At 38.0% G+C, this 27,739-nt stretch overlaps 1 protein-coding gene across 1 annotated transcript in view; it reads left to right on the top strand.

The window, feature by feature from the left end:
- grm8b (glutamate receptor, metabotropic 8b) overlaps window positions 1-27,739 on the top strand; it is a 111,758-nt gene that overhangs the window by 57,785 nt on the left and 26,234 nt on the right. Inside the window, exons 4-6 of the mRNA XM_079450890.1 lie at window positions 16,363-16,498; window positions 18,347-18,501; window positions 18,574-18,711. Coding sequence (XP_079307016.1) covers window positions 16,363-16,498; window positions 18,347-18,501; window positions 18,574-18,711 — 429 coding nt within the window. The remainder of the gene's footprint in view (window positions 1-16,362; window positions 16,499-18,346; window positions 18,502-18,573; window positions 18,712-27,739) is intronic.

Raw genomic sequence — 27,739 nt, forward strand, 5'->3', positions numbered from 1 at the left:
TTTTAAACCGTAGAGGTTTAATTAAAGGGCTGTAGTGATTTAACCCTCTTCTTCATGCTCCTGACGCTGAACCGCTGCATCTTTCTGTGCCTTTTCATCCCTGCTTTAGCTTCTCTCATTGGAGCGAAGTTTGATAGAATGAGATTTATCATTAAAAACAGCTATCATATAGGCTGAGATATAAATATTATTGCTAAATGGTTGCTAGGCTAGACGGTTTGGAAGCTATGGGCGTGGCTTAGCATCTGCCAATTGATGATGCCCTAAGCTATGAGTTGAACAAACCAACTCCTGTGTCTCTACGATGTTCTGACACAGAGATATAGGTCTTGCTAAACGGTTGCTAGGCTAACGTGTTTGGTTACTATGGGCGTGGGATAGCATCTGCCAATTGATAATGCTCTAAGATATGAGTATAATTAACCAACCCCCGTGTCACTATGTTGTTTCGATGTAGAGATATAGGTATTGCTAAATGGTTGCTAGGCTGACATGTTTTGTTGCTATGGGAGTGGTTTCGAAGCTTAATGAAGTTCCTGGGATACTGATTGGTTACCTGACTAAAATGAGCCAGGCACATGTCAAAGTTAGGCACAATGTGAATTCAATGTGATTTTTAGGGTGTTTTTTACCCCCCTTTCGAACACCCCCACCCGATTGCTTCCAAAAGTTATAGCACACCATTCCTCAATGGGCCGCTCGATTTGAGCCCCCTCTAATACGCAAAAAAAATCTGTATCTAGTTTTTTAATGTCAGTCAATGGGCCCATTATAAGTATAGAAACATTTTGGGGGCTCTTACGCCCCAGGGGTACAACTTACACCCCATTGTGATGCATGTTTCTTACACACATCACAATTGGTTTCTTATCCCTTACATGGAATTCACCATGTTGTTTCTATGGTAGCCCTAAACGGACAAACTGCTCTACAGAACGTGTTTCATAAATATTTGATCTTCTTCGACAAAAAACAAGAACGTGGCGACATCTTTGTCCTGTGTCAGCCACCCTAGTGCTCTGAAAGGGATGGGTGAAATACGGCATTGGTTGCAATTCACAACCTCATCACTAGATGCCTCACATTGCTCCTTTATGCATTTTTTAAGACAAAACTGCGTAGTGAGAAATTCATTTTTTGCTATTTAGATACAGAAAATGGGGTTCGGAGGCATTTTTATGGACAAACGATGGAAATCCTCTGAGGTGTACATTGTCCCCTCTTGAGAATCACTCACTGGACTGGTTTCTCCCTTTGTTCCTGCCTTTTCCCACCCTGCGTCTTGTGAAAAAAAAATATGAATATAATGGTCCAATTGTTTTTACAGTTGGTACAACCAATAAGCATGTATTTTGTTATAATGCCATTTTATATATTTCATGCCCATGTTTATTTTTTACCTGTACTTTACTTCAAGGGCCTTTGAGTGTTTACTGTAAAGCTGCCTTGATAGAATGCACTATTATAAAGCGCAATAGAAGTAAATTTGATTGGAAGTCGCAAGTAAAAGGACAAAAATTCATATGGAAAACTACACTTCTGTTATTTTCTTGCTTGACACTAGATAAGCTATATATGTTCAGCTAAAATCTATTTCAAATAAATCTCCACTACTCAATCATACTTGAAACCAAAATGAACTGTAATTGGTCGCTTTACATACCATTCTCCCCCACTTGTCTGGGTGGGCGTGGCTAGATCAAAATAAACAGCAAAGTAAACCAGATTTCTTACAGAGAGTCAAAAGTTTGATTGAATGTCAAACATTTATTTGTTGTTCAGTATCACATCCTGATTCGTTCAGTAAAATACCGCACATGCTAATTTGCTAAATTACACTTTGTCTCTTTTATAACCTGCACTGTTGTGTTTACAGTAGCTCACAGTCTTGACCAGTCCCATTTTAGGTGGGCTTTAGTCACTCTAAAGTAAAAATAGTGAGTGATTATGTCATCTGTACAGGATTTGAGATCGCTTTAGTCCACTTTAAAACCCTTATTATGAAAATGGCGGCAGGCTGCGTTATTTAGCGCATTCTTCAGTTCACAGCACCACAGAGTGGAGTGAACGTCATAAGCAGAGCACAAGGTGTTTGCATTAACGTGACATCTGCATCTTTGCCATTCTTTGTTAGAAATACAGCTTACATAATATGATGCAGGAGCGATACAAGACCCTTTCCCATCCACGGTGCCTTCACCCCTCGTCACACTGTTAACTAGTTGTTTACCACTTGAAAGCACTTCACGCCAATTAATGGCATACTTTAGAGAACGATCATGAAGATATTGTAGCACACAGTAATGTGTCATCATAATGAATTGCTTTTTCATTTTACTGCACCTAGTCACAGAGAGCTGACTGTAGCTTTGAGAGCCCTGAAAATATGACGGGCAGATATTTGTTCAGACTGGTGCGGCTGTTATTCATTGTTCTGATTTCCGAGTTAACAAAAGTGTACCTAGACGCTCTTTGTCGTTTTTCAGACGCTTCAGTATTTTTATTATTTAAAACATATTGTTTTAATATAAGAGAAATATTGCCCTGTTTGATCTCATTAGGGCTGCTTTTATCTTACAAAAAGCAATAACACATCACTTTCCTCAGCATGAAAAGAAAAGGTTTGAAATGACAACCTGTTCTTTCAAGCCTGTTAAATTTTGCATTTGCCTCTAATGAGGGCGAGAAAATGCTGATATTGCTGAAATACAATGACATTTCTGTGTACTGTAATAGGCATCGCTGATCTAAAAATATATCAAATTTTCATATATATTCAGTGATATCCTTTAAATGAGTGATCTAAACTTGTTTCCTAATGAGGGTGAACGGAGAAAGTCAGCATGATACATATTAGACAGGCGATCATGCCTCATCTGGCTTTGATCATTAATAATACATTTTAAATGTAAGATAACAGTAGTAGCTAAATGTAATTTCCATACATTTCTTAGAACGAAAAATGTAAATGTAACTCAAACATTTAGAGAAGAAACAGAAATGATGCATATTCTTCAATGACAGACAATGCATTTGCAGTTATTTGACTTCTTAATCTTTATTGCTTCTGTAAAAACAGTTTCCCACGCTGTGATACTCTGTCTATAGAGGGAAACTCTCCTGTTTCGTGTGCACGCTGTCCGTCATGAATATTTCATGGGTGTAAATCTTGTTCTCCAGCCAGTGGAGTTAATGTGACCATGGACGTATGCACTAAAGCGTTGCTTTTCTCTAATTGATCACATATTCGCCTGCCCACTTGGATGCTATTCACAAGGAATTCAATAAGCAACGGCAGATCTAGGCCATATTAACAGGCAAACACATCTTCTCCGCTTTTATTCAAGACCTCCTTTATTTACTCCCACTCAAGCATATCCAATTCAAAAGATCTTTGATTTACAAAAGGTTTACTGTGTCACTTTTGGCTAGATGGTGCATTTAAAGCATCTTTTGCAGCGGTAAAAATAAATGGACTATCGTGGTTTGGCGAGAACAAAATAGACAATCGAGGGATTCAGTGTTGGGATTATTGATTTAATCTCCAATTGTGTTCACATTTGGTAGTTTGTTTCTATCTGAATTTGGGTTGGATTGCTCTATCCACCTCGGTATGTTTCAAACTGTAATGTTATTTTAAACAGTGGTGTTCTGCTAAAATGTCATTGTATTCAACATGAGCACAGACATAAATTGGTTTGACAGACATAAATTTGGTAAACAGTGGCTGAGTTTTTTTGAAACAGATTTCACTTGTGATTCTAGTTGCCAGGGTGGCCAGTTATAAGATTAAGTGTTATTGACCCGTTCTTTCTACTTATGTGTTAAAAAGATTGCTTAAATTGGCTTTATAATCTCTTTTACCGAGAGTCACGAAAGGTTGTCCCTGTTCGCTTACGGGTGAACTTGAAATACAAATAATTCACATTATTTGCTTTCTTAAATAGGGAAGCCTGAGACTTATTCAAACGTGTTCTTTGTTCAATTAAGGCCTTTATATCGCTGAGCTTTGAACCAAAAGTGCTTTCACAAAGTATTAACTTCCTTTTGAAAACGTGTTAAACTGCGTATCGTTTAACGCATATCCCTCTAGGGATAACTTTTTTCCAATAGAGAAGCTGTAAACTCTGCTTTACAACAATTAACATATTCGAGGCACCTGTTACTCTCTCTTGGAGCCTTGGATCTTCGTGTATTGTTGTTTTGCTGCACTAAGATGGTCTTTTATGATATTCCCAATTCCCAAATTCTTTGTCTGTCGACAAAAATACTAGACTGTGGATTGTGTGTCCTTTGTGAATGTGCACAAAACCAGAAGTTTTCACAGGATGTAACACATGCAATATTTAAAACCTTTCCACCAATACTCGACAAAGTATTTCGCTTGGCTAAAACAGGTGCCTCAGACTCATCTCATGAAATCTTTAGTTTTACTCAAATAATGTCTTTCTCTCACTGTTATAAAGCCGTCCGTTTGGCCAGACCGTCCATGAATACTGCATTTCTGTCATCCCTATTGCATCCCAGATGAGATTGAGACAATGATCAGGTTGATCATTAGCATTTTCATGAGGGGTAAAAGGTCAAACATCCCCCAGGAGCTCTCTGCACACGCTTAAGGTACAGTGCCATCAATCTGACAGTTTTAACCTACGCTGCAGGGTGGTGTTTATATATACACGTCACATACTCGCTCGCAGCAAACTGCAGCTGAACGTGCGCATAAATGTGCATGGTTATGATTACCTACTTAAAATTGCATTGCCATAGATTGGCCTTTTAAAGGTGAATATAAATACAACATTCAAATTTGGTTGTTTCCTTTTAGGGGTGAAAAATAAAACAGAAGCGGTCATAGTAACGGAATATGCGGTTAGTGCAGGAGTTTCAGAATATTTTGCATTCCCATTAAATTTGAATCAACCCGTAACATTTCTTTGAAATTTTTAGACATACTTCAATAAGGATTGTCCATACTTTAATATCCTCCAAGGCGATTCAATTATTTTCTTAACCGGATATGTTTCTGTTGGAAGTTGGCAGTGGTTTTGGCAGTGATGGCATTTACCTGGATTGATTGTGAAAGGAGGACGTCTGTCTCGGATCTGTCTTCCAACACCGGCGTATATTATATGTAACACCAATGCACTGAATCCTCTTTGACAAAACCAAAACCTTATTTAGTGAGTATAAGAGCTCAGTTGTTCCCGTCTATATGATTTGGAAAGCCTAGAAGGCTGAAATTTAAATATGTTCGTCTCAAAAAATGTCCTCACCTCTCTCTACAATTTCTCGAACCTGGAATATTCCTGGATTATCACACAGACTTTTGCTATCATATCTGAAAGTGCACGTTTAAAGAGCTCCAATAGTTACTGTGACCTTTACGAAGAACCTTTTCAGTATGCTTGAAGACCAAAACTTTTCATGAGCACTTCAATTATGTACAAGTATATTAGGGTTTTTCACAAACAATTCAGAATAGCGGATCTACAATATATTGAATGGAAATGTTATTACATGTATGAATAATGCTGAAAATCAAATGCTTATTTGCAAGAATATTTATTTGCATTAAACTTATGTTGCAAAGCTCTGCATCAAAATAAGTCTCCCAACATTTTTGTTCTTGAAACGCTAAGTACCATACTCAAATCATTTCTCAAGGAATTCTTGGTTTGTTAATCCATTGTGTGATTGTAGCTCTCGGTCTATCATACATCATTCCCTGGTTACACTTCATGTGAATAATTGCAGGTATGACTGATGATCAGTCACATTAAGCTGTTGCAAAAGCCACGGTTTGTTTGCGGTGATGGGTGGGGAATCGTTGCCTTGTGGTAAATGATGGTTGCCTACAATTTTTAGTTGAATTGATGATTAGATTGAAGAATGACTTACATTGAAACAAATACAGAAAACATGATGACTGCGCTGAATAATGATGTGCTAGATATCAGTTTAATAGAAACTTGCTGCTTAATCGATATTTGTTGCTTGTTCAATTGCACAGTCTCGGGTGTTTTCTCATCTAATTGATTCTGCCGAAGGGCTGGACAGGCAATGGATGACCTTATTTGTATTAAAAATTGCAAGACTTGTACTGAATTAAATGCAGCTATTGGGTCACTTGGGTATATTATTGGCAAGCATCACTAGAATTGTTTGTCAAACAGAGGGTAAGAGGCTTTTAACAGAGGGTTTTAAGTATTTTATAAGTATTAAGATCTGTCCATCATTTTTATGTACGTTAAAAATTGGCATATATCATGCTGGAAGTATAACAATGAAGCAAGCTATGGGGAAGCAGTGCGTATGTTTAAGCAAAGTTCACCTAAATATAGAAATTCTTTCATCCTTTATTCACCCTGTTTTAATTTTTAACCCGTTTGACACAAAAGAAGATATTTTGAAAAATGTTGGTAGCCAAACACCGTTGGTCCCCATTGACTTCTATTGTTTGGGCACAAATGCAATGCAAGTCAATGGGGACCAACAGTTTTCTGTTAACTACATTTTTCAAAATATCTTCTTTTCTGTTCTGGCGAAGAAAGTCATACAGGTTTGAAATGACAAGCGGGCGTGCAAATAATGACAGCATTTTCATTTGGAAGGTGAACTATCCCTTTAATCACTGCTTCATATTTACAGCACGTGTTACCTGCACGTCTCATTAGTTTCTTGCGCACTAACATTTTATATAGATTTTCAGTGCTGACAAACAAGCGAAGTGTTGCTGTCAGACAACACGCAAAATGCTACCGCAGGTGACTGGCATCCAAAGCTAATGTTCCCTGTATGTATGAAATGTGCCACCATCCGGTTACACAAAGCCCCTTCGGCAGCAAACAAGGCTCCATAATACATCATTGTTCTTATATGACAGTTTTAATCAAGGTGACAAGTCTTTGTGTGCATTCATTAATGGCTGACATCCACAGAACCGTGGCAGATGAGAGCAAACACAATGTGATTCACGGGCTATTTCCTTTGCCCCAAAAGCGGCACCATTTGAGGATTACAACCTGTCACACTGAGAAAATTACACTTCAGAAACACTTTATGAGCTCCACCGATAAACACAAATGGAAAAACAGCACTTAAAGTCCTCAGAAACACAGATACAGCTTGTTGCCATAAAACGGAGTGTTTACGTTTAAGCATTGGAAGGGTTGGAAGTGCTTAAGTTTGAAAGGCAGAAGAAAGTTATAGGAGGGAGTAATGAAAAGCCGGATGGGTGGAGACATTTTTTTTTTGAAAATAAAAAGCTTGTATGTGTGGGTGTGAAACAAAAAAACCTTGTTGAAAAAAAGCCTAGATTCTCATGTCCTTGTTGTCATTGTCTTAATAGCATCTCAGCTTTGCTGAGTCACACATGGAACATCAACAGCAATGTGAAAGACTGACAGCCTCTTTTCTGTCATTTTGACCTGTTTCTCCAGTTTTCATTTTCTATGCATTCTATCTGAAAGCGAATGCTCACCCAGACCTGCCTGAAATGCCTCGTGTAACCACACCCCCACAAATCTACGTTCGTGGTATGATTTGACTAAGATCGCCCAAATGTATTTGTGTATGTAAATGTATTTACCATATATACAGAAGTTAGGTGGGCGTACCTGTCAGTACATTTGCTTTGGAACCTGATGTTCCAAATATGGTAAGAGGCGTTGCATTTCCATCACACGCTTGCAGTATTCAACCAATCACTACGCTGGTTAACTGGCCAATCATAGTACACCTCGCTTTTCAGAGCGATGAGATGTAAAAAATCTGCGAGTTTCAGAGAGGCGGGGCAAAGAGGGGATACATCTAAAACGAACAATAATGTCTTATGACCCCTTTAAATGTTTTTTAGGCACAGTTCAATCAAATACAAATGCCACATGCAACATTTTAATAATCAACGTTTTCAGCACAAAGAGAGATATTTTCAATTCATTTCAAGGCAGAATAACATCTCACTCCTGACCTTGATGAAGCTGAATTCCTTTTCAGCACCTTGTCACGACCAGGCTCTGTGTTTCTCTGTACTGTCAAATAAATGTTCTCGCAATAAAAATCTGAAAGAACGTCTACCGCAGAACCTATCAGCACCTCCTTTTTTCATTTCTTTGTGGCGACGCGAAGAAAGTTAGGTCATCTAATTTGAATGCAAATGGATGTACGTGCAACTAGGCGAAAGGGGATGGTGCCTTCAAAACATCAATATTTATCGTGCCTATTTAAACCCGAACGCTGGATTGGTGCATGGAATATTGGAAAAAAAATGTACATGGCACATGTTTGAATCACAACCACGCATTAAATAAACTCCCAAAGCCTTCAAAAAAGATATTAACATCAGTAAAGAGCAGATCTCTGAATTAACCACATGAAGTGTTTTCTGTCTGATGCCACGCTGCCCTGGGTTAAAATTGTCTGTGCACCCACTCTTGTCCTCTGGGAAGGAGTCGATTCTTCCCCAATGTGAAGAAAGCACATCTCTCAAAGGAGGACAAATGCTATGAATGTTAAAACAAGCAGATCCTCTCTAATCCTCAATCTTATGGTCTGGCAGCTGGAAATACATGCGAGCTGTAATGTTCGGTAATACAACTCATTTTGCATTCAGCATTTGGTGAAATGAAAATCACAGAGATCTTTATCTTTAACGATTCTTCAGAACGGATTCAGTGGCATTTCAAGACCGTGTATTCAGGTTTGGTACAAATGAATACGGTCGGCATCCTCAGCTTAATGCGGTGCGATGAGGCAGAGGTTCATTTTTAGCGTGGCAGCTTCTCTCCTCCGGTCCAAATGTGTCTTTCTACAGCAATTAACTATGAAAGGTTGATCTTAGACAGGCGCTGGCAGAGAAACATCTTTGTCGCGAAACCAACTCGCTGTTGTTTCACTTCAAAGGAACCAGCCTCCCCTAAGCAACACTGCATGTTATATGAGCATAAACTTCTTTTATTGACCTACCTGGAAACGTTTTAAACGGATTATTACTGTAATTATAGCTTCTGTGGTTTGGTAGTTAGACTAATTGTCAGGCTTTGCCATTTAAAGATGAGTACAGTAAACAGAAGTTTCCAACTTTGATGGAGCGCACTGTAAAAAAGGATGAAAATGTACATATATTATCATAATATGAATATTTCATTTTTTTCACAATGTAATATTGCAACCTGTTGTTTGATGTAAGACTTCTCAGCCGTTGGCTTCAATGCTTTGAAACACTAGTACGGTATAAACAAATCGTAAAGAATGGAAAGAATATTAAATATATATATCTTTTTTTATTATATAATGCTTTTTTCCCTACATCTAATACTCCAACTTGTTGTGTTATGCAAGACTTTCACACTTGAAAGGGGGGGAATTAATTACAGTTAAAGTAAGGTCCAAGTTCACAGCCAATGGGAAAACTAATTACCATAATGATGACTTCAAATGAAACGTAACCAGGCTAATTTCTTTCAATGCAGTGTGGATAGATGCACACATTTGTGTAATGACAAAAAAATGTACTCCTGTTTGTTTTGCTGTGTGCTGCTTAATTTAGTATTCTATATTGCTGTTAATTTTTTGTTTCATGTGAGAAATCTTGCGAAGCCCTGCATGGTAATACTTTATAGTTTTGTGTCCCTTAATATATACAGCCACAGAAAAAATTCAATGATCATTTCAAAATTATTTTCGTTTTTTCTGAATTTACAACTAAAAGGTATGTATGATTTTTGTTTTATTCTCTGAACAACTAACAATAATGGTTTCCATTTGCATTTATTTGCAAAGGGAAACAATGCTCTGGAAAAGATGCTCTGGATTTATTCAGACCTTAAATAATGCGAAGAAAACAAGTTCATATTCACTTTTAGGCAATACGACAGTAATATGTCAATACATGTAATGTTCAAAATAGTTTTTTGTGATAACCTCTATTTTTATCACAGTTTTCAAGTGTCTTGTCATTCTGTCAGTCTTTCACATTGCATTGTGTAACTCCTGAGGTTTGATTTTGTTGAAATTCAACAGACACTAAGCTGGAATGGACACAATACATATAGAAATGACGATTATATTAAATTTTTTCTTAATTTCATCCACGTATGTATATATTTAGTTTAACATGGTAACCACAAATTTACTATGGTTTTACCAAAATAACCATAATTTACCCATGTTCTATGTTGTTAAAGTACAAAGTCAATCTGCCAAAATGGTTACTAGACTTTAAGCATAAAAAACCACAATTGTTTTTCCCAAGGGTTGTTATCAGTCACAGAATTAGTCAAACAGAGATATTTGTCTACTTCAATGTAAATAAACATTGTTCACAGTTTATAAAAGCATTAGCAAAGAACTTATCGCTCTATTGCCCACATTAGTTTACTATGACTAAAGTGGTTCGTTCCATGCAGCATTTTGCAATATTGCAAGCGAATCTCTTCCCACAACGGCTTTTGTTTGCGGTTTCCAATATTTCATTGCATTCACAGTGTGGCGTGCATTTGTGTTGGCTCACGCATACCTCAGCACTAATGGCTGCCACGGTTTTCATGTGAAACACAAAAAGCCCTTTCTCCCACGCAGCCTTTTGTCTGATGCTCGCCACGCTCGTGTCGCAGAAAAAAGGTGAGATTGTTCTACCGTGTGTCTAGCAGAACATTGCTTACCTCTGCCAAAATATTGAAAGGCTGCACGGCATGAACGGCAAACGTTAGAAAACACACTCTGAAGGCTTCAATATGGGATTTATATTCAAAATATTCTTGGCTCTGATTGTATTAAGATTTTAAAGGTGGCCTGATGTCTCTGAAGTGCGTCGTTTGAAACACGAAAATTAAAAGGAAACTTTTGCCCATTAAAAGTTTTCCTGTTAGTGTCAGTTTGAGGTGAGACTATATGACACTTTGTGTTTAGAGGTGTTTTGTGAGCAACCGACTGCATTTTCAGACTGAATGAGTAAGATTAATAGTTGCGAGTGGTGAAATGATAGATAAAGTACTACTTATGAGCGTGAACATGCCATGGCATGCCAATGCTTCTCCAATATTTATCAGATATGGTGCATCAATTCCCCTTGAAACAGGTTTAAAATAAATGAGGTTTGACAACTTCGATAGATTCATTTGAAATGCAAAAAAAATCATTTCATTTTGATCAGGGCTCGAATTGAAGGGGGATGCGAGGGGATGGCATTAGCATTAAAACATGAGATTTTGGACAAATGACAGAAAACCTGAACACCTACAATAAACATTATAAGCTGATTGAGCTGATACGTTGATTAAAACGTAATGGCGTTGCCCAGGGACATATTATTGGTCAAAAACCTCATTTAAGTTTATGTGACAAGGCATACTGCAATGATGCTGAAAAGTCATCAAGGGAATAACATTATTAAAATATATTCAAATAAAAAACAGTTCTTTTAATTTGTAATAATATTTAGCAATATTCAAATTCTTGCCTTGTTCATCAAGAGACTTTGTTCCAAAAGATTAAAAGATTGCATGAATTCAAAATGTCAATTCAAAACTATGAGCTAGGTTTTCAGACTGGATCGCAGTAGGAAATTCACCTGTAAAGAATTATTTCATTTAACCTAGTGAGTTTCAAAACATTTTTGTCAGCTGAACTCCTTTGACGTAAATTATTTACTTAAATGAATGAGATTTTATGTAAATAATTCAATAACTTTATTGCACATGTTTAAATAACAAAAAAAGTTGAATCCGTCTTAAAGTAAAAGTCAGTAGTATTTGACATAACTATTGATATAGTTACACCTTTAAAATGTCTTTGCAATTGACCTTTTTCAAACTATCGGAAAAACTTGTATATATACTGGTGGACCACTATACACACAACTCACGAACCCCCTACAATTCCCTCACAAACCACTAGGGGTGCAAACGCCGCCTAGTAGATTTGTAAACCCTGCTTTAAACTTAAAATCCAAGTGTCTGTCTGTCATACTGCTGAACTCTTTTTGTGGTATGCACACTATACAGCTTCCAAAGTTTGCGAACTCTTGTTACCCTTTAAGGTTGATGGATAAATGGTTATCAAATGCAAAAAAGCCCAACAAATTTCAAATTATTATAAAACAAAAAAGGTGTCATTTGGTTACGGCACACCTCCTACTTGCGCTTGAAATATAATCTTATAGAAACATCCTACGTGATTATTTTATTAGACAGGTAACATGGCCACTGACAAAGGAAAGTACGCCCCAGGCGCTCATAAATTGTTTGAGAAAGTGATGGTGGTATCCCTATCGTCCACGACAGTGTGACTAATACAGCTGCGAACTCGTATCGCCTGTGGCGGATTTGACACAGAGAGCTCTAAATGAGCTTCCTCGCCAGACGTCTCCCCCGACTCGTTCAGAGTACATGGTTAGGTCTCCGAATCTGATATCGTGTCATGGCCTGTCTTAATATTTTATGAGTGGCAAGGCGCCTGTAATGTATTGGGTGTGATAGAGCAAGTTTGTGAAGGGGGGCGATAACGGCATGTTCGTTTACGAGCCTCGGGTGAACCGGTCTCCATTAACTTGCCTCCATCACATAAAAATACGAACTCCAAAAGATGTGAGGTGGTTTTGTGAACTGCCTAATGCTGTACTAACTACTAGTGCTTTGATCTAAAATATACAGTACACACAAATATTGTGTCAAACAGTCCAATGGTGTTTGTGCATGAGCATTTATTTGGTCGCCCAATGGACGATGGAAAGGATTTATACTGTAATTATAAACCTGATACTTCTGCTATTACGTTTGGTGACTCTAGTGGTCTCTCAATTACACACTTGACTTTTACGTGTATAATTAAATATACATAATGACTTATTGATAAAAATAAGCTCCATCTGTCATGGGCTGCCTGGGCTTATCTATGAAGATGCTGCCCAAAACAATCTGCCTACTGTTTGAAAACGCCTGTCTCTTTACACTGTACTGTCCAGGAAAAAAAAAACAGTCCCAAAAATTAGGTTTTCCAAACTACTTGACACTAGACAACTGAAACACAAGGGCTTAAATACAGATAACTGTTGACAAGATGACAAGGCACACCTGGGGAAGACTTAGTTACACCAAAAACTACAACGGACTACAAAACACATGACATAGACAGGAAGTAACAGAAAAGTTCACAAACACAGGGGAAACAAGAGCCGCGTACTCCGGAGGTCTCATTTGAAGCTTGCTACGTCATTGAGGCAGTCTCGTTTCATTAAAGCAGGGTGGACACTCCATATGCACCTTCTAATGCAACATACTTTCACAAGAATTTGGAGGACACAGGAGGTGTATCCTTCGTTGCTAGAAATAACCCACAATTCTTTACGTCGGCCAACATCTGTTATTGAATAAACGGCAGCAGCTGCACCTTCAATCAAACATGTGGTGTTTAAATGTTAACAGTTTACAATTTGTGTCACGTTTTTTTTATCTAAGCAGGCAGATGTAACAAATAGGTTTACAAGTGTTTAGTCATTTTTAAACATTTTAAAACAGTAATGCAAAACATTTTTATTTGTTTGGCATTGTTTAGGGTAGAAGTAACCAACTTTATACCCCTCGATTCATTCTAACTTGAGAATCCTCCGTATATAGCATCCATTAGAGGATGAGACCTCTGGAGGACACAAGGACGCATACGGACTGGGATCGTGACACTTATGCACTGATGTTCTATATACACTTATCATGTATGAGACTGCAGTGATTATTGTTTAATCCAATATATCGCACATGCCTGATATGGTTGGTTTCTAACATTTTTGGGTTTGCCTGTAATTTAAATGTTATCCTTTAAACTATATTATTCATTTTACCAAATGTGATCCTGTCTTCCAAGGAAAGTCTAAAAGATTGTGTGATTAGGAGCATCAAAGTCATAGACATAAACAAGACAAAAATAGTTCATGTGTGTTTATGTCTGTAAATTATGGATTTAAAGATACACTTGACAGCTGTTTCATCTGTATTTTTAATTTTGCACTGCATGTGTTTTAGTGTTAACAGAAATGTTTGTCAAATTAACTGATGATGGCAGAGAATGACCAGTGCATTTTTACCAGTTCTTTTTTACAGTGTGGGTTAAAATCCTAAACAGATGTAAGCACTGATAGTCTGGGGTTATATTAATTCAGCATCCTATCTGAAAATGTGTCCCATGAAGACGTCCCACCAGAAGTTATTATCAGAGCCCAGCATCTGAGTTACATAATGATGACCGAGGTGACGACAGGACAACAGGCACTATTGAGAAAACCATGGCGATATGCAGATTGGCGCTAATCCTTTGAAAGGACATTGATTCAGAATAATGACTGGGTGTCTTTGGGAGAATTTGGCTTCCGTGATGGAGATGATCTCTCAGGATGAGGCCATCAGAGCTGTTCATTAAATGGACTGTAGTGGGGAGAGAGTGTGTTTGGAGGGGTATCGGAGTGTTTAACTGGGGCCGTACAGAGCTAATGCTGTAATAGAGGGCTTAGAGAAAAGATGGAAGGTTATTATAGCCACACTTTCAACACTTAGCAGCCTTATTTCATATCATGTGCAACGTGCAGAAAATTCACTGACACCATGTTGCTGGCAGCGTTAGCAGGATTGAACCTCTTCGCGAGATCCCATCCCCTTCAAACCCTAAAGTATTTATCGGAAGTGCTACAGTATCACTTGATGATTTGTCTTGTGTACAGTATGTAATCACATATTGTTTAATTAAGGTTTTGCTAACGAAAGCTAACACTATTAAAACTTTTCTGTTAATTGAAATCAGATAAAAAATAATATATTTTAAAATGAATAAAATTATATTTTATATTAAATACTATTTGCAAAACACCAACTTAGTTTAGTTTGTTGCTACAAAAGATTTTTTAAATTTTTGTTTGGTTTATGCAAATGCATAAAAATTATTATCTGGAAACCTGAAACTACAATAAAAACCAAACAGCAACCTTTAAAAAAGTTTTAAACAGAACAGAGATGGCGATCTTAAAGAATTGACAAAAGCACAAAACAATAGAAATTACATTTAATATTAAAGCTGCCTCTATATCGCCATCTCTGTTCAAAAGTTGAAATTGCATGCATGTCCCAGATCGTGCAATTACGTCTGTAAGAACGTTTTCACACTTGGTCCTTTTCAGGGGTCTGAGCATAGTTTGCTGGGATTTTGTCCTAGATACGAGAACACTGCAAACAATTTCGAACCCCTTGAAAGCGAACCGAACCGAGACCATCTCAGGAGGTGGTCCGGGTACGGTTCGCTTTTGGCTAATGGTACGGTTCGCTAAAAACATGTATTGTGACCACAAACCCCCCTGTATATGCAGACATCAAATAGACGTCTCCCTGATGTACAAGTATGTGTGCTATCAGGGATCTTTACATTGGTTCAAGTCAAAGGACGTCAAACCGACGCTTTCTGCAAAATCGTATCCGACAACTCAACAAATATTTATAATACGCTAACTGTGGTGAATCGGTTTCCTGCATCTATGTAGAGCAATAAAAAGTAGTGCTACGAGTCAGTCATTGAATTCAACGCTCACCAATGAAAGAGTTTATGTGTTATGTTGTGTTATATGTTAAACGGGCATTGGAAGAGAACATAGATAGAGTATACATGGAACTAGAGTGCAAAGAATTAAAAAATAAATAAATAGAATGCATCTGTTTGTGAGTGTGATACTGTGCACTCCATTAGCGCAACTGTCAGAAATAGCAAGAGCTGCCTTCTAACCACGACCTGTCACAGTTTTTTTGTGCCTTTGTAATATGTTTGAATACGAAAACAACAGAATTGCTACGTGCATGTCTCAGTATATATGACACTATGGCTGATATTCAAGCGTGGAATCTTGCACTAGCTGAATTGCATTAGGTCGAGTAGATAAGCAGAGAGGTGTTTGACATCACCTCACGTTCCCTCAGGCACCTTGGGCAAGGTGACACTATCAGATATCATTTGAATCTAAACACGCTTCCCCCAATCCGCTGAGAAAAACACAGCGTCTGTTGCTCTCTGCTCTCTCTGTATCTAATCTACGAGCGTCTGTGCCCATCTTATAATGGAATACGTTTCCATCACTGCCCCGCCATTTTGGTCTGGTCTTCACACTTACTGACCTTCTCATGTCCTGTCTGTGTCTCTATCTCTCTTAATCTCCCTTTTCTCACTCTCTCTTTTTTGCTTTCTTTTTGTTTTTATTTTCTCTTTAATCCTGCCTTTTCATTTCCTTTCTTTTGCTTTCCATCAATGTACTTATTCTTTATCCTCTCTCTCTCTCTCTCTCTCTCTCTCTCTCTCTCTCTCTCTTCTGTCACCTCATCATCTTGCTCTCAGGTGGTGTGTGTATCGCTCAGTCTCTGAAGATCCCCAGAGAGCCCAGACCAGGAGAGTTTGACAAGATCATCCTTCGCCTGCTAGAGACACCCAACGCTCGTGCCATTGTCATGTTTGCAAATGAGGATGATATCAGGTGTGCTTACCAGTTCACTTCTCTATGCATGCATGTCCCCACAATAATGAACCACCCACCAGTGGCCCCCACAATGTAAATTGTTAATTAAATATATTAATTAATGCTTATTTGAAAATGTAAAAAAGCTAAAATATTTGTTTGATTGTTTGGTTTTGTGGTATGGTAGGCAGTTAAGTGATAGAATATACAAGTGTAAATAATATAAAATTCATTATTTAACTGGAAAGTGCCCACAGTGTAAAAAGGCACGTGAGGCAGTCAAAAAAATGATGTCATAAAATGTTCATCTTGTCCTAAATTCTTATGATTTTCTTTTTAAAGAAAAAAATTAAGAGACTGCATTTCCACATGTTCCTTTAATCATCATTTCTAGATGTATTGTGTCCATTCCAGTCCATTGTCTGTTGAATTTCAACAAAATAAAACCTCAGGAGTGACACAGAGTCATTCAATAGCAACGTGAACGACTGACAGAATGACAAGAAACATAAAAACATTTTCTAAATAGTACATTCAAATACAAATATTAAATTCAGTATTATTTATATAACGCTTTTCACAGTGTGCATTGTTCCAAAGCAACTTTTACATGAGAAAAACAGAAAAACATCATTTTAATATCTAATAGAAGCAGTCTCCCGGTGAGCAAGCCAACACGGCCCTGTGGCGAGGAACCCAAACTCCAATGATGAATAAATGGAGAAACAAAACTCAGTGGAAACCAGTCTCAGCCGGGAGGGCCAGGTCCCCTCTGACGTGTCACAGCTGCACTCAGTGACTTTGATTAAAAGTTACAGAGTAAATATTTATGAAAAATAGGTAGAGATTATTAGTTGTGATTTGGGAAATTTCATTTGTTGAAACTGTAAAGGTGTTCTTTTTTCTTATTTTGTGATCGATATTGTGAGACTAAACTAGAATGTTATAAGCGGGGAAAATAGTAATGGCATAATGTAACTGTTATGTGATGTAGGTTTAGCATTAAATACTAAGTTTTAATGTGACAATTAGTCTGTCTTTGCTCACCTAACCAACTGCTGCATTGCTTAGAATTGAATTTGGACGTTGAATATGGATAATATTCTTTGAGGACTAAGATAATACAGAGCATCTTTTCTGTTATGTTGACCTGTTTCTTTTGTATAGGTAACAACCCTAAACCCTGAGCACATATTTCAGGGTTCATAGGAATTGGTTTTGAGAATTGAAGAAATAAATGTATTGATTATCTCACATTCTCAGATTCATGTTCCCAAATGTTTTTGACATTTCAATAGATATCTGGATATCTGTTCCTCTTTGTGAATTAAGTAAGAGTTTAAAACCGTTTTATAAAACTTCCTTTAAACTAGTATTTTATCTGTTTGAATAATTTGGCGATTGGAAGAGTCAGCATAAGAGAAAAGTTTCGGGACAAACCACGAGTTGTATTGAACTCCCATTTCCACAGATATGGCTGGCAGATGATGCAGTCAGGCTGTAAGTATTGCTCTTAAGGGAAAACTTCAAGAATAGATAGTCAGCTATTTCTTATAATATGCTACCTAAGGCATGGAGGAAACTCATTTTACCATAATCCAGCGTTTCATACAGTTTTCAAGACATTTCTTGCACATGTGGCGCATTACACCTCCACTTTCCCATATTCCCAAGAGCCAATGACCTTCTAAGCCTATTACATGATGTCCTTTGGAATCACACCTATTACACTGATGACCTAAGAGCAATTTTATCATTGTAAGTGTTCCTAAAAGAGGACGTTGATGACCTCAGAAACCCGGAACGAATCACTGGTAAAGTACATCACAATCTTTTATGTGAACCCATGCATTGATGCTCTTTCAGACGTGTCTTGGATGCTGCGAAGCGTAACAACCAAACGGGTCACTTCCTGTGGGTAGGATCAGACAGCTGGGGATCCAAAATATCTCCGGTCGTTCAGCAGGAAAGTGTGGCGGAGGGGGCTATAACCATACTTCCGAAAAGAGCATCCATAGAAGGTAAGGTAAGAGTTATGCATAGCTAATATTTTTTTAATTTTTTCCTAATACTTTGTTTACTCTTTTTTTTAGCATTTGACCGATACTTCAAAAGCCGCTCCTTGTCCAACAACCGCCGGAACGTTTGGTTCGCCGAGTTCTGGGAGGAAAACTTTGTGTGCAAGTTGGGAATGCACGGCAAGCGTCCTGGAAGCCCAAAGAAATGTACCGGTACGAATAGGTTTTGCTTTACAGTTTTACAAGCCGCTGTGAGTTCTCATCTGCCTGGGAGGCACAGCACTCCATCATGTTGACGTCTGATTGGATCTCGAGGATTCAATGTTTCTGCTGGATGAGAAGATCAATGGGCAGATCCTGTTTAGACAGGAGCCGATTATGCCTGAGAACAAACAGGGGAGTCTTAAACGCTGCAATCTGCCCTCATTTGACGAAAACAAATATGCACCCACTAACACGCTTGCGCTGGTGTGTCGCAGTCATTTTGTCTGTGAAATCTAAGTGCCGTTCTGATTGATGTAGTCTGAGGATAGTTGTTAAAGCTTACCCTTTGTTTGGCCTAGAGGTCATTGCCTGGGCAATGCAGGCTTGAGTCCAGCTTGTCTTTGATTTCATTATTTTCTGTCTGTGTGGTATACAGCTGAAAATGATACTATTCTACCTATCAGCCTTTTGACAATAATAGGGTGAGAGTCTCTTCTCTTCCATTTTCTCCTCATCTTCTCATCACCCCCATTTCTCCTTTTTCAGTTCTCCTCATCTCATCTCTACTCCTTATCTCTCTTCTTTGTTTCTCCTCATCTCATCTTTACTCCTTATCTCTCTTCTTTGTGTCTCCTCATCTCATCTCTATTTCTTATCTCTGTTCTTTCCATTTCTCATCATCTCTGCTCCTTATCTCTTTTTTCTGTTCCTTCTCATCTCCTCTCTACTCCTTTTCCAGTTTCTCCTCTCATCAGCATCTCTCCAATTGTTCATTTTCTTCTCCTCTCCCTTTTCCCCCTCTCATCTTTTCCCTACTTCGAATTTCTTCTTTGCCCATTTTCCTCTCCTCATCTTCTCTGCTTCTCATCTCATCATCATCTTGTTTCTTAACTCTCTTGTCCTCGTCTCTCCTCTGCTTTCCCAGTCTCTCCCTGATTCTCTTCATCTCATCTCTGCTCATCTCCTCTTCATGCTTGATGTGTTGAGCTATGGATGGACATTTGGGGTCTTTTGAAAACAGAGTTATTGTTCTGGCATGGAGATTTGACATAATGAGAATAATTACATAGCTGCGTATTCAACATGTCGCTCTCCCTCTTTCTTGTGCTCTCTCTCTCTTCTGAATGAATCGAGGGAAGATGCTTAGTCTACGCTTCACTACAGATGGATGCCTCTGTCAACTGCACGTTGGCAGAAATGCTGATTATGATCATCTATTCCTTAAAGAAGTATGAAAGGAGAGAGCTATTAAGCCATGACAAAAAGATGCTCTTTTTATCACACAACAAAAACAGATCCTGAGAGATTCCAGCTGTCAGCGGCTGTGCGGCGCCAGGGCTTGGAAAATGCAGATTTGAATCGATGCACTAAATACACCCAGACACACACAAGCCTGAACACACATGCACATACTTATACAAACACCCCAGCACGGTTTAAATTTTTCCATATTTTCTCAATCTGAAATTTAAATGCATTAGCTATGCATTTTACTTGCAAAATGTAACATATTTTTAATCAAAAGTGAACATCTAAAGGATAGTTGACCCAAAAATGAGCCTGTCATCGTTTACTCAATCTCAAGTTCTTCCAAAATAAGTATAAAATGATGTTCTGTTGAGCACAAAAGAAGATATTATGAAGAATATTATTAACTATTGCTAATTTTTTGAAGTAGAGATAGTAACCACTCAGAACTTCAAGCCAATCACCTCGCAATGCCCTGGCAACCAGCCTGAACACCATAGCTAACCACTTAGCAACACCCTGGAAACCACCCAAAACACTTGATTTATAACAAACAAACCCTACACTACATTTTATTTAAAAAGTATACAAATATAGTTGACTAAATGTAATTCAATTGAGCGTTTACATTGACAGGAATTCATTTAGCAGAGGCTTTTATTTAAAACAACTCACAAATGGGTCAGCATTTAACACTTTGTCAATGAGACAGAAGACAAAACAGGTCTTTTGAAAGGCTGAAAAGTATTTCCAATTTAATTGAAGAAAATAAGAACAAAAATTCCTTCTTTTTTAAAAATGTGCACGGATTAATCATTTATTATAAGACCAAGGACATTTTTGAGGAAGTAAAAAAATGTCAATTTAATGATGTGCTGTTTTTGAGAGATTTGTCTATGCTGCAATAGCTCTTTTGTGACTCGTGTCTATTCTCTATATGGGGCATTTCCAGTCACATGATCTGTGATGCACTGCTGATTCTGTTGCAGCATCTCCCCGGCACTCTCGTAGACGACCAATTGTGCATCGGAGATACCAACAGCACTGTTATATTTAGTCGAGCAGTGATACTTCCTCGCCTGGGCTGTTAGGAGAGGAAGCAAGCCGTGAGAATGCATCAGTTCACTTTGGGGGATCTCTATCACGCCATTCACTTCAGCTGCAGCCTGATTTTCTCTTCATAACACTCTCCATGCGCTAGATTCAGAACAAAAATCAACTGTAGATGCGTTAAAACGAACAAATTACATTTGTGAGCAATGCATGAGGTTCGGATGTAGTGTTGATCTTGAAGGGGTGTAAATGCATTATAGAAATTTAAATGTAGCACCTAGCAAGAACACTAGCAAGAGTATTGAAACACAGATCCGACCAAAAACAATAGTAGCATTGTGAAGCATGAACCCGAGCATGTACCAGTCACATTTCCTTGGGTAAATAAAAAAGTATTTTTTTACAATTATGGTAAGCCTGGGTTTAGGAAGAAAAGCACTTTTAAAGACACATCCCCTGGTACTTGTTCCAGTTGACTTGGAGACTCCAATTAGCATTATACTTCCTGCCCTGAAATTTACATTATGCTGACTATAACATCTTGCAGACAGAAGAATGTAACATCACAGCAGTCTTTGCTTAGTTTAAGAACTATCTAAAAGACAACCGCTTTGCCCTAACCCTCTGTGAAAGATGTCAGGCAAATAAAACTGCATTTATAAAATGTGCAGCGATGGGTTTGCTGAAATTCTGGGGACTCAGCTTTCCTACTAAAAATGTTGTTTTACTTGTAAGGAATGAGGTTTGAAAGCAGCCTGTGTGTTTGAGTCTTCTCTGGCATTGAGGCAGGCAGCGGTCTAAATAGATTTTATGATCAAGCGGAGATTGAGGTTTGGTTGTCTGTGAAGTAATCATACGATGAGAAAGCACTGAATCAGCGGCACGTGCGGTCAGTGTTGGACCGTGTGTGAAGAGCACTGAGAGTTCATCTTGTTTTCTATGAATATAAAATGAATCCTGTACTCACTCTGTAAAAGTGCTGATTTCACAGAATTTGCCTTTGCGTGTTAGAACATGTCTATAGGACACGTGTGTCCATATAGTCTGCGGTTGTGAGACATATCTAATGAGTCCTACATTTTGCATCGGACCTGGAAGGGAGGCTGATGGAGTTTGATTTTGTATTCGGTTACATTTGCGTCTTACTGTACATGATGTGCGGCCAGTAAATTGCACACACTGTAGTGTGTGATAACACAGTTAGAAAGGTTCTATATTTCTGGCCAGGATTCCCACAAGACTAATTATATGGAATTTACAGGCCATTTCGAAGGAACTTTATGGGTTATTGTTGTTAACATCAAATTGTGTCATCATTCATTCACCCCATGTAGTTAAAAACCTGTATATGACTTTTCTTGTGCTCCGGCCCTGAAATTAGTTTCTTCATACGACGGTTTAAGCCTAATATACTGTTTCTCGATGGGCGTAGTACAATTGACTGCAAGCTCCGGGATGGCCACTTTTCATCACATCAATTCCCGAAATCAAGTCTCAAAGCTTTTTTGTCTCATTCAGTATCCTGTTTCATGGGGAAATAAGTCACGTTACAGAAGTTAAATGGGTCACAATTGGCATTTTATGTTGGATTTAATAGGGAAAGTAACTAGATACTTCAATTTAGAATTGCAAACAAGTGGGATTTCTTTCATGTGCAGAATTCTAGATTACTTAACGGATAAAAGGTATCTTTTCCTTCTTAATCAGAGATTTTGTCCTAACCAGCCGTGACAGCCAAATGCGAGGAGTGTCACTGGTTTCTATTTTAGATATGGTTTCTACACACTGGTGCAGGGATTGACGTATTTTTGTAGGCCAACCCGGAAGTAAGCGCAGCACTGGTTCCTTCGACCGAAAACGTATGGATGTTCCCATAGACTTTTGGAATCTCTTTTATTAAAAGAGGTTTTTAATACTTACACGTTTCGTCCATAAAGATCAATTAAACAAAATACCACATTATTTGTTATTTTGAAATCCTAAATACAATGGCTAGAACTTCAAAGCTAACTTGAGGGTATAAACAGTCTTCACTACAGGCGCTCGATATCAATATCATATATTTTTTTCTCCTTTTTCGCATTCAGTGTGGACAGACAAACCACTTAAATATTTTTGTTATACGTGCCACTTTTCCCAGACGTGTCCTGGCCCGGATTTCTATTTCTGCGGCGTATACGCCATCAAGGTTTATTATGTCAGGTTTTATTTCAGGAAAGGAACCATTACATTTCAATGTAAGAATGAAACTTCAATGATAACGTCCTAAGAGAAATAAATGTTAATTGTAACATGTTTTTTTATGATACATGGCCAGGACGCATCAGGGAAATTTGGCAATTGTTATATTAACAGAGGACACATTTAGATTTCACTAGTATCTTAATCTTAAACTAAGTAAAGTCTGCTCAACTTTCCATTGTTAATTGTTCCTCTCTCAATAGGCTCAGTGTAGATCTATCTTTATTGTATATGGCAGGTGGGACTCCGGGGTGCAAAAGGGTTTGGATGTAGGAGCGGGTACGCCCACATTCTTTCTTTTTACAGGTTCACAGACGCTAGTAATCCAGCAGTGATACAAGTAGCCTGAGGCTTTACGCTGAATGGACCCTCACAGGGCCCTGAGTAGGCATAGGCTTATATTTGCGGCACCCGAACTCAAAGTTAATAGCTCTCACATCTCCTCAACGGTACCCATGCTGACTGAGAGCTCGAAACGGGCGACTTGTTTGACGACTAACTCACGCACGGCTGTAGGAGTGATTACACAGGAGTGTCAACAAAACACGTACAGTACGTTCTTTTCGGATGAAGTGGGTATCTGTGCTATTGCAAGTTCTGAAAATGGATTCAAAGGTCAGTCGAAAGTCAAAAACTTTGGGCAGAATTCTAATGTAATGCCTCCGAGTGAAAGAAGGCAATCATTAGACTTTTAATGCGTCTGGTTCCTGGGCATAAGGTGGGCAGAGGGTTGGCGTCCTTGATATATTGTTCTCCAGTTCAGAATAGCATGCAATTTGCCACACTATCATTTAGGGCGAACTCGTCTGTGTGTGTGCGTCCCTTCATTGAGTTAAGAACTGTTCTGTCATTATTAGTGTTTAGCGCAAACGTCCACTTCAGCGGGGATGAGAGGAGACTGTGATCATTGTCAGACAATTCATTTGAGAGAACACTTTTCATAATGACTTTGAATTACCTGTGTGCGCTCTCTGCGAGTGGACTCTGTGACTTTCGCAAAATCGAGCCAAGTGATTTTTCTTCTTCTTCATCCAAATAGCCTCACTTGGACACACCCGGAACAAGAGTAGCATTGTTTGTCTCGGTGCTCTCCTGAAATGCGTGCCTTTTTGCAATGATTTCTTTCTCTGAAGCATATCTCGCATCTTTAGTATTTAAGATATCCTCTCTGTAGCTTAGTCGATATGATTTTGTCAAGGTGTATGCAATTATGTAAAAAACAGCAAATTATGCAAATGTGAATGTCAGCTAAGGGTGCGTGTAGACATATCAACAATATTTAAATGAACGTTTCAAATCCTTTAGGTTTTAACATTTTCTATGAAAATGTGCATGGTGCTTGTCAGTGCAAAACTTAATGCAATGCTCAAACTATGATGCTATAAATAGACTGTAAGAATTTATTGTACCTTTTCTGTCGCTGGGGTACACTCAATGTTCCTTTTTATACCCTTACTGATACCTTTTACTAATATGTGTGTATTAGTTAAATATTAGGTGTACACAGTGGCGTAACTTTGTGCTTCCGCAGATGCGCAGCCGGACACCAGCACAGTTACAGGGCGCATGATTCACGCATTTCATACCGACCGCGGTTCTGGGGTCGCAGCTCCCTGTCTTCAACAAATATAACTTTAAGGTTTTCTGGACACAAATACGTGTCATTTCATACTTTTTATGGGTTTTAGTGTGTAAAATGTGTTCAACTTTTAAGATTAGGCCTATATAACATGAATCAAGTCATTCAGGAGCAGTACATGTTACACATGACTGATATTATTTCAAGGGGGTAATATCGGGACAGGATCTGTTGTCTGATTTTACCCACACCCTAAACTTTTGAATGGGTGCACATGTAGTCTAAAACAATTAGTTTAATGCACGCTCACAAGCAACACTATATGTTTTTTAATGTATAATTTCATCATATTTACATAAACATGCTAATATTCTAAGTCCATACACTACATATTACAACACATTCTTAGGGGGGTAATATTGGGGCCAGATCTATTTTGCCTGACACGATTCTACCCCCCCCAACCTATGCATGGATACACACATGTAAAAAAAACAATTAGTTTGATTCATGCTCACAAGCAACACTTAATGTCTCATGTAGAAATAGGGCCACACATACTACGTTTAGTGTTATACGTCTTCGACGATTTGGAGATCCTTTTTTCTTTGAAGGGCTGTTCGCACCATGTTGCGCTTAAGTTATTTTAAATGGAGATGCACGGCAAGGGGATTCAAATATAGAGTGGTATAGATACGTCTGGAAAAAAACTTGTTTTCACAGCAAGTGCGAGCAAGGGCAGACAAGCGAGCACTTTGAAAAGTAGTAGAAAGAAACGCATCATGCATTTTATCTGTTAATGGCCCAAGAACTATACACACCTTTCGCAAGCTTTTTCAAAACAAAGGTGGGGACATGTCCCACCTGTCCAACCTGCAAATTACACTTATGTGTACATTTAAAGGGACAGTTCTGAAAATAACAAATCTGTCATCATCTCCCTCGAGTTGTTGCAAATCAATAATGTACCAATTTTTTTTATTATTTTCTGTATACCTGTAAAGCTAAAAAAGCCCCAGCAACAAAAAAAGGTGTTTTAAACCATTTTCTCTCATAGTGTACATTATAACATAATTTCACAATCATTTCTGTAGTTCAGAACGGTTATTACAGTTTTTTATAATGTAATAATAATAATTTGAATGCAGAATATTTCTTTATATTATTACACTATACAGTAGCCTATGTTTACATATTTTTTACGGTGCATTTTGCTTTTATCAATTTCCATTTAGTTGAAATACTGCTATGTTTAATTTATTTTTATTACAGTGCTAGCTTTGGTTTAGTTTCTAGTTTATTTCCATTGAATAATTTCACTGCCTCAACTTGCTAATTGCTGAGGCAACATTTCTACATTTATTGTTTGTTTATTTTAAACTTCAAATAATATATAGCCATACATTTTATTTGACTTCAGTATAGTAATTTAGGTTTCATTCAACTATAGTAACTCTGCTTTAAAACACCAAGTAAACTAATGGGGGAAATTAGAGGCAAATGAAGGTACCCATATATTTGTAAGTACGCAGGCAGAAATTGTTAGAAGAATTAACTGATGACTCGGCATAGGACTATAAAGCTTGCACTATTGTAATGTTTCTGTTGGAATATACAGGCATTGTTTGTGAACAACAGAAAGATCGTCCTGTTTTGTGGTGACACTGTTTAACACTTAGTCAAAATTACTTCCCTCATCAAACAAAACCTTTTAATTATTCAGTGTATGAACTTTAACAATAATACATTTTAACTACTCACTATAAACTGTGTCTCGTTTTCCCCAAAAACATTATTTCTTGACCCTCTCTGACAACGGCTCTCAGAGACGTCCTTTTAAATAGCAGCCCTCGTGTGCATCACAGTCTTTAAATATGAAAATACATAGCCCCCAAATCCCCGCTTGTGTTGAGGGTCTGAGCTCCACTCTTGTCTCTTGCTTTGACTCTAATAGCTTGTCGCCCTTTACGCCGAAGCAAAATGGGTGTTCGTGAAAAGCAGGCAAGCAAGCCCAAAATGCCTTTAAGTGAAGGGCACTTGAAGACATTTCATAAAGTACACCTTTGTCCGTGTTTTCTTGGAAGTATCAAAATTGCATGCTTTTTGCCAAATGTCTCTTGTGAGTCACGCAGGAATTGAATGGCTAACTCCTCGTTCGCCATTCTCGCTGACTGTACGAGGGGAGGGAGGGAAACCAATCGTATAGTTGAAGTGTGCTGTCACATCGAGTGCTTCTGATTCAGAGCATCTGTAACCTGCATGAGATGTCCATATATGGCGAGAAGCGTACTGGAAATGTGAAGCATTTATGCTAATCCAGTCACATGTACTTCTGTGCTGGATGAAAGCTTTTATTATTTTGTCAGTTGGACAAGATATGTGATTGCAAAAAAAATGCTTTGTGAGGGAGGAAATGTCCTTATTGCTCTGTTATTGATGTTTTTCTGTCACTAGATTAAAAATGTCACTACATGATCTGTTCTGTGCGAGGCTTGATCAGTGGACTTCGTACATTTCAACAATAAAGTAAAATGCCGTTCCCATTGGTGGTCCTTATATCGAAAAATTCCGTCATCATTTACTAATCTTCAAATTGTTCCGAATCTGTATAAATGTCTTCGTTCTGATGAACACAGAGAGAGAGATTTGAAAGAATGCTTTTGACCAAACAGTTCTTGGTCACAATTGACTACCGTAGTACTGTTGAACACAAAAGAAGATATTTTGAAGAATGTAGGAAAGCAAACAGTTCTAGGACACATTTGTCAATAGCATTGTAATGTTCCTACTATGGTAACTTGAGGGTGAGTAAATGATGACACAATTTTCATATTTGGGTAACCTGTCCCTTTAAAGGCATAGTCGTCCCAAAAGTGAAAGTTTAACAAAAAATATTTTCTTTCAAATAATGTACCC

The sequence above is a fragment of the Barbatula barbatula genome (genome assembly GCF_947034865.1).
Source record: "Barbatula barbatula genome assembly, chromosome: 25".
In the NCBI taxonomy this organism is placed as follows: Eukaryota; Metazoa; Chordata; class Actinopteri; order Cypriniformes; family Nemacheilidae; genus Barbatula; species Barbatula barbatula.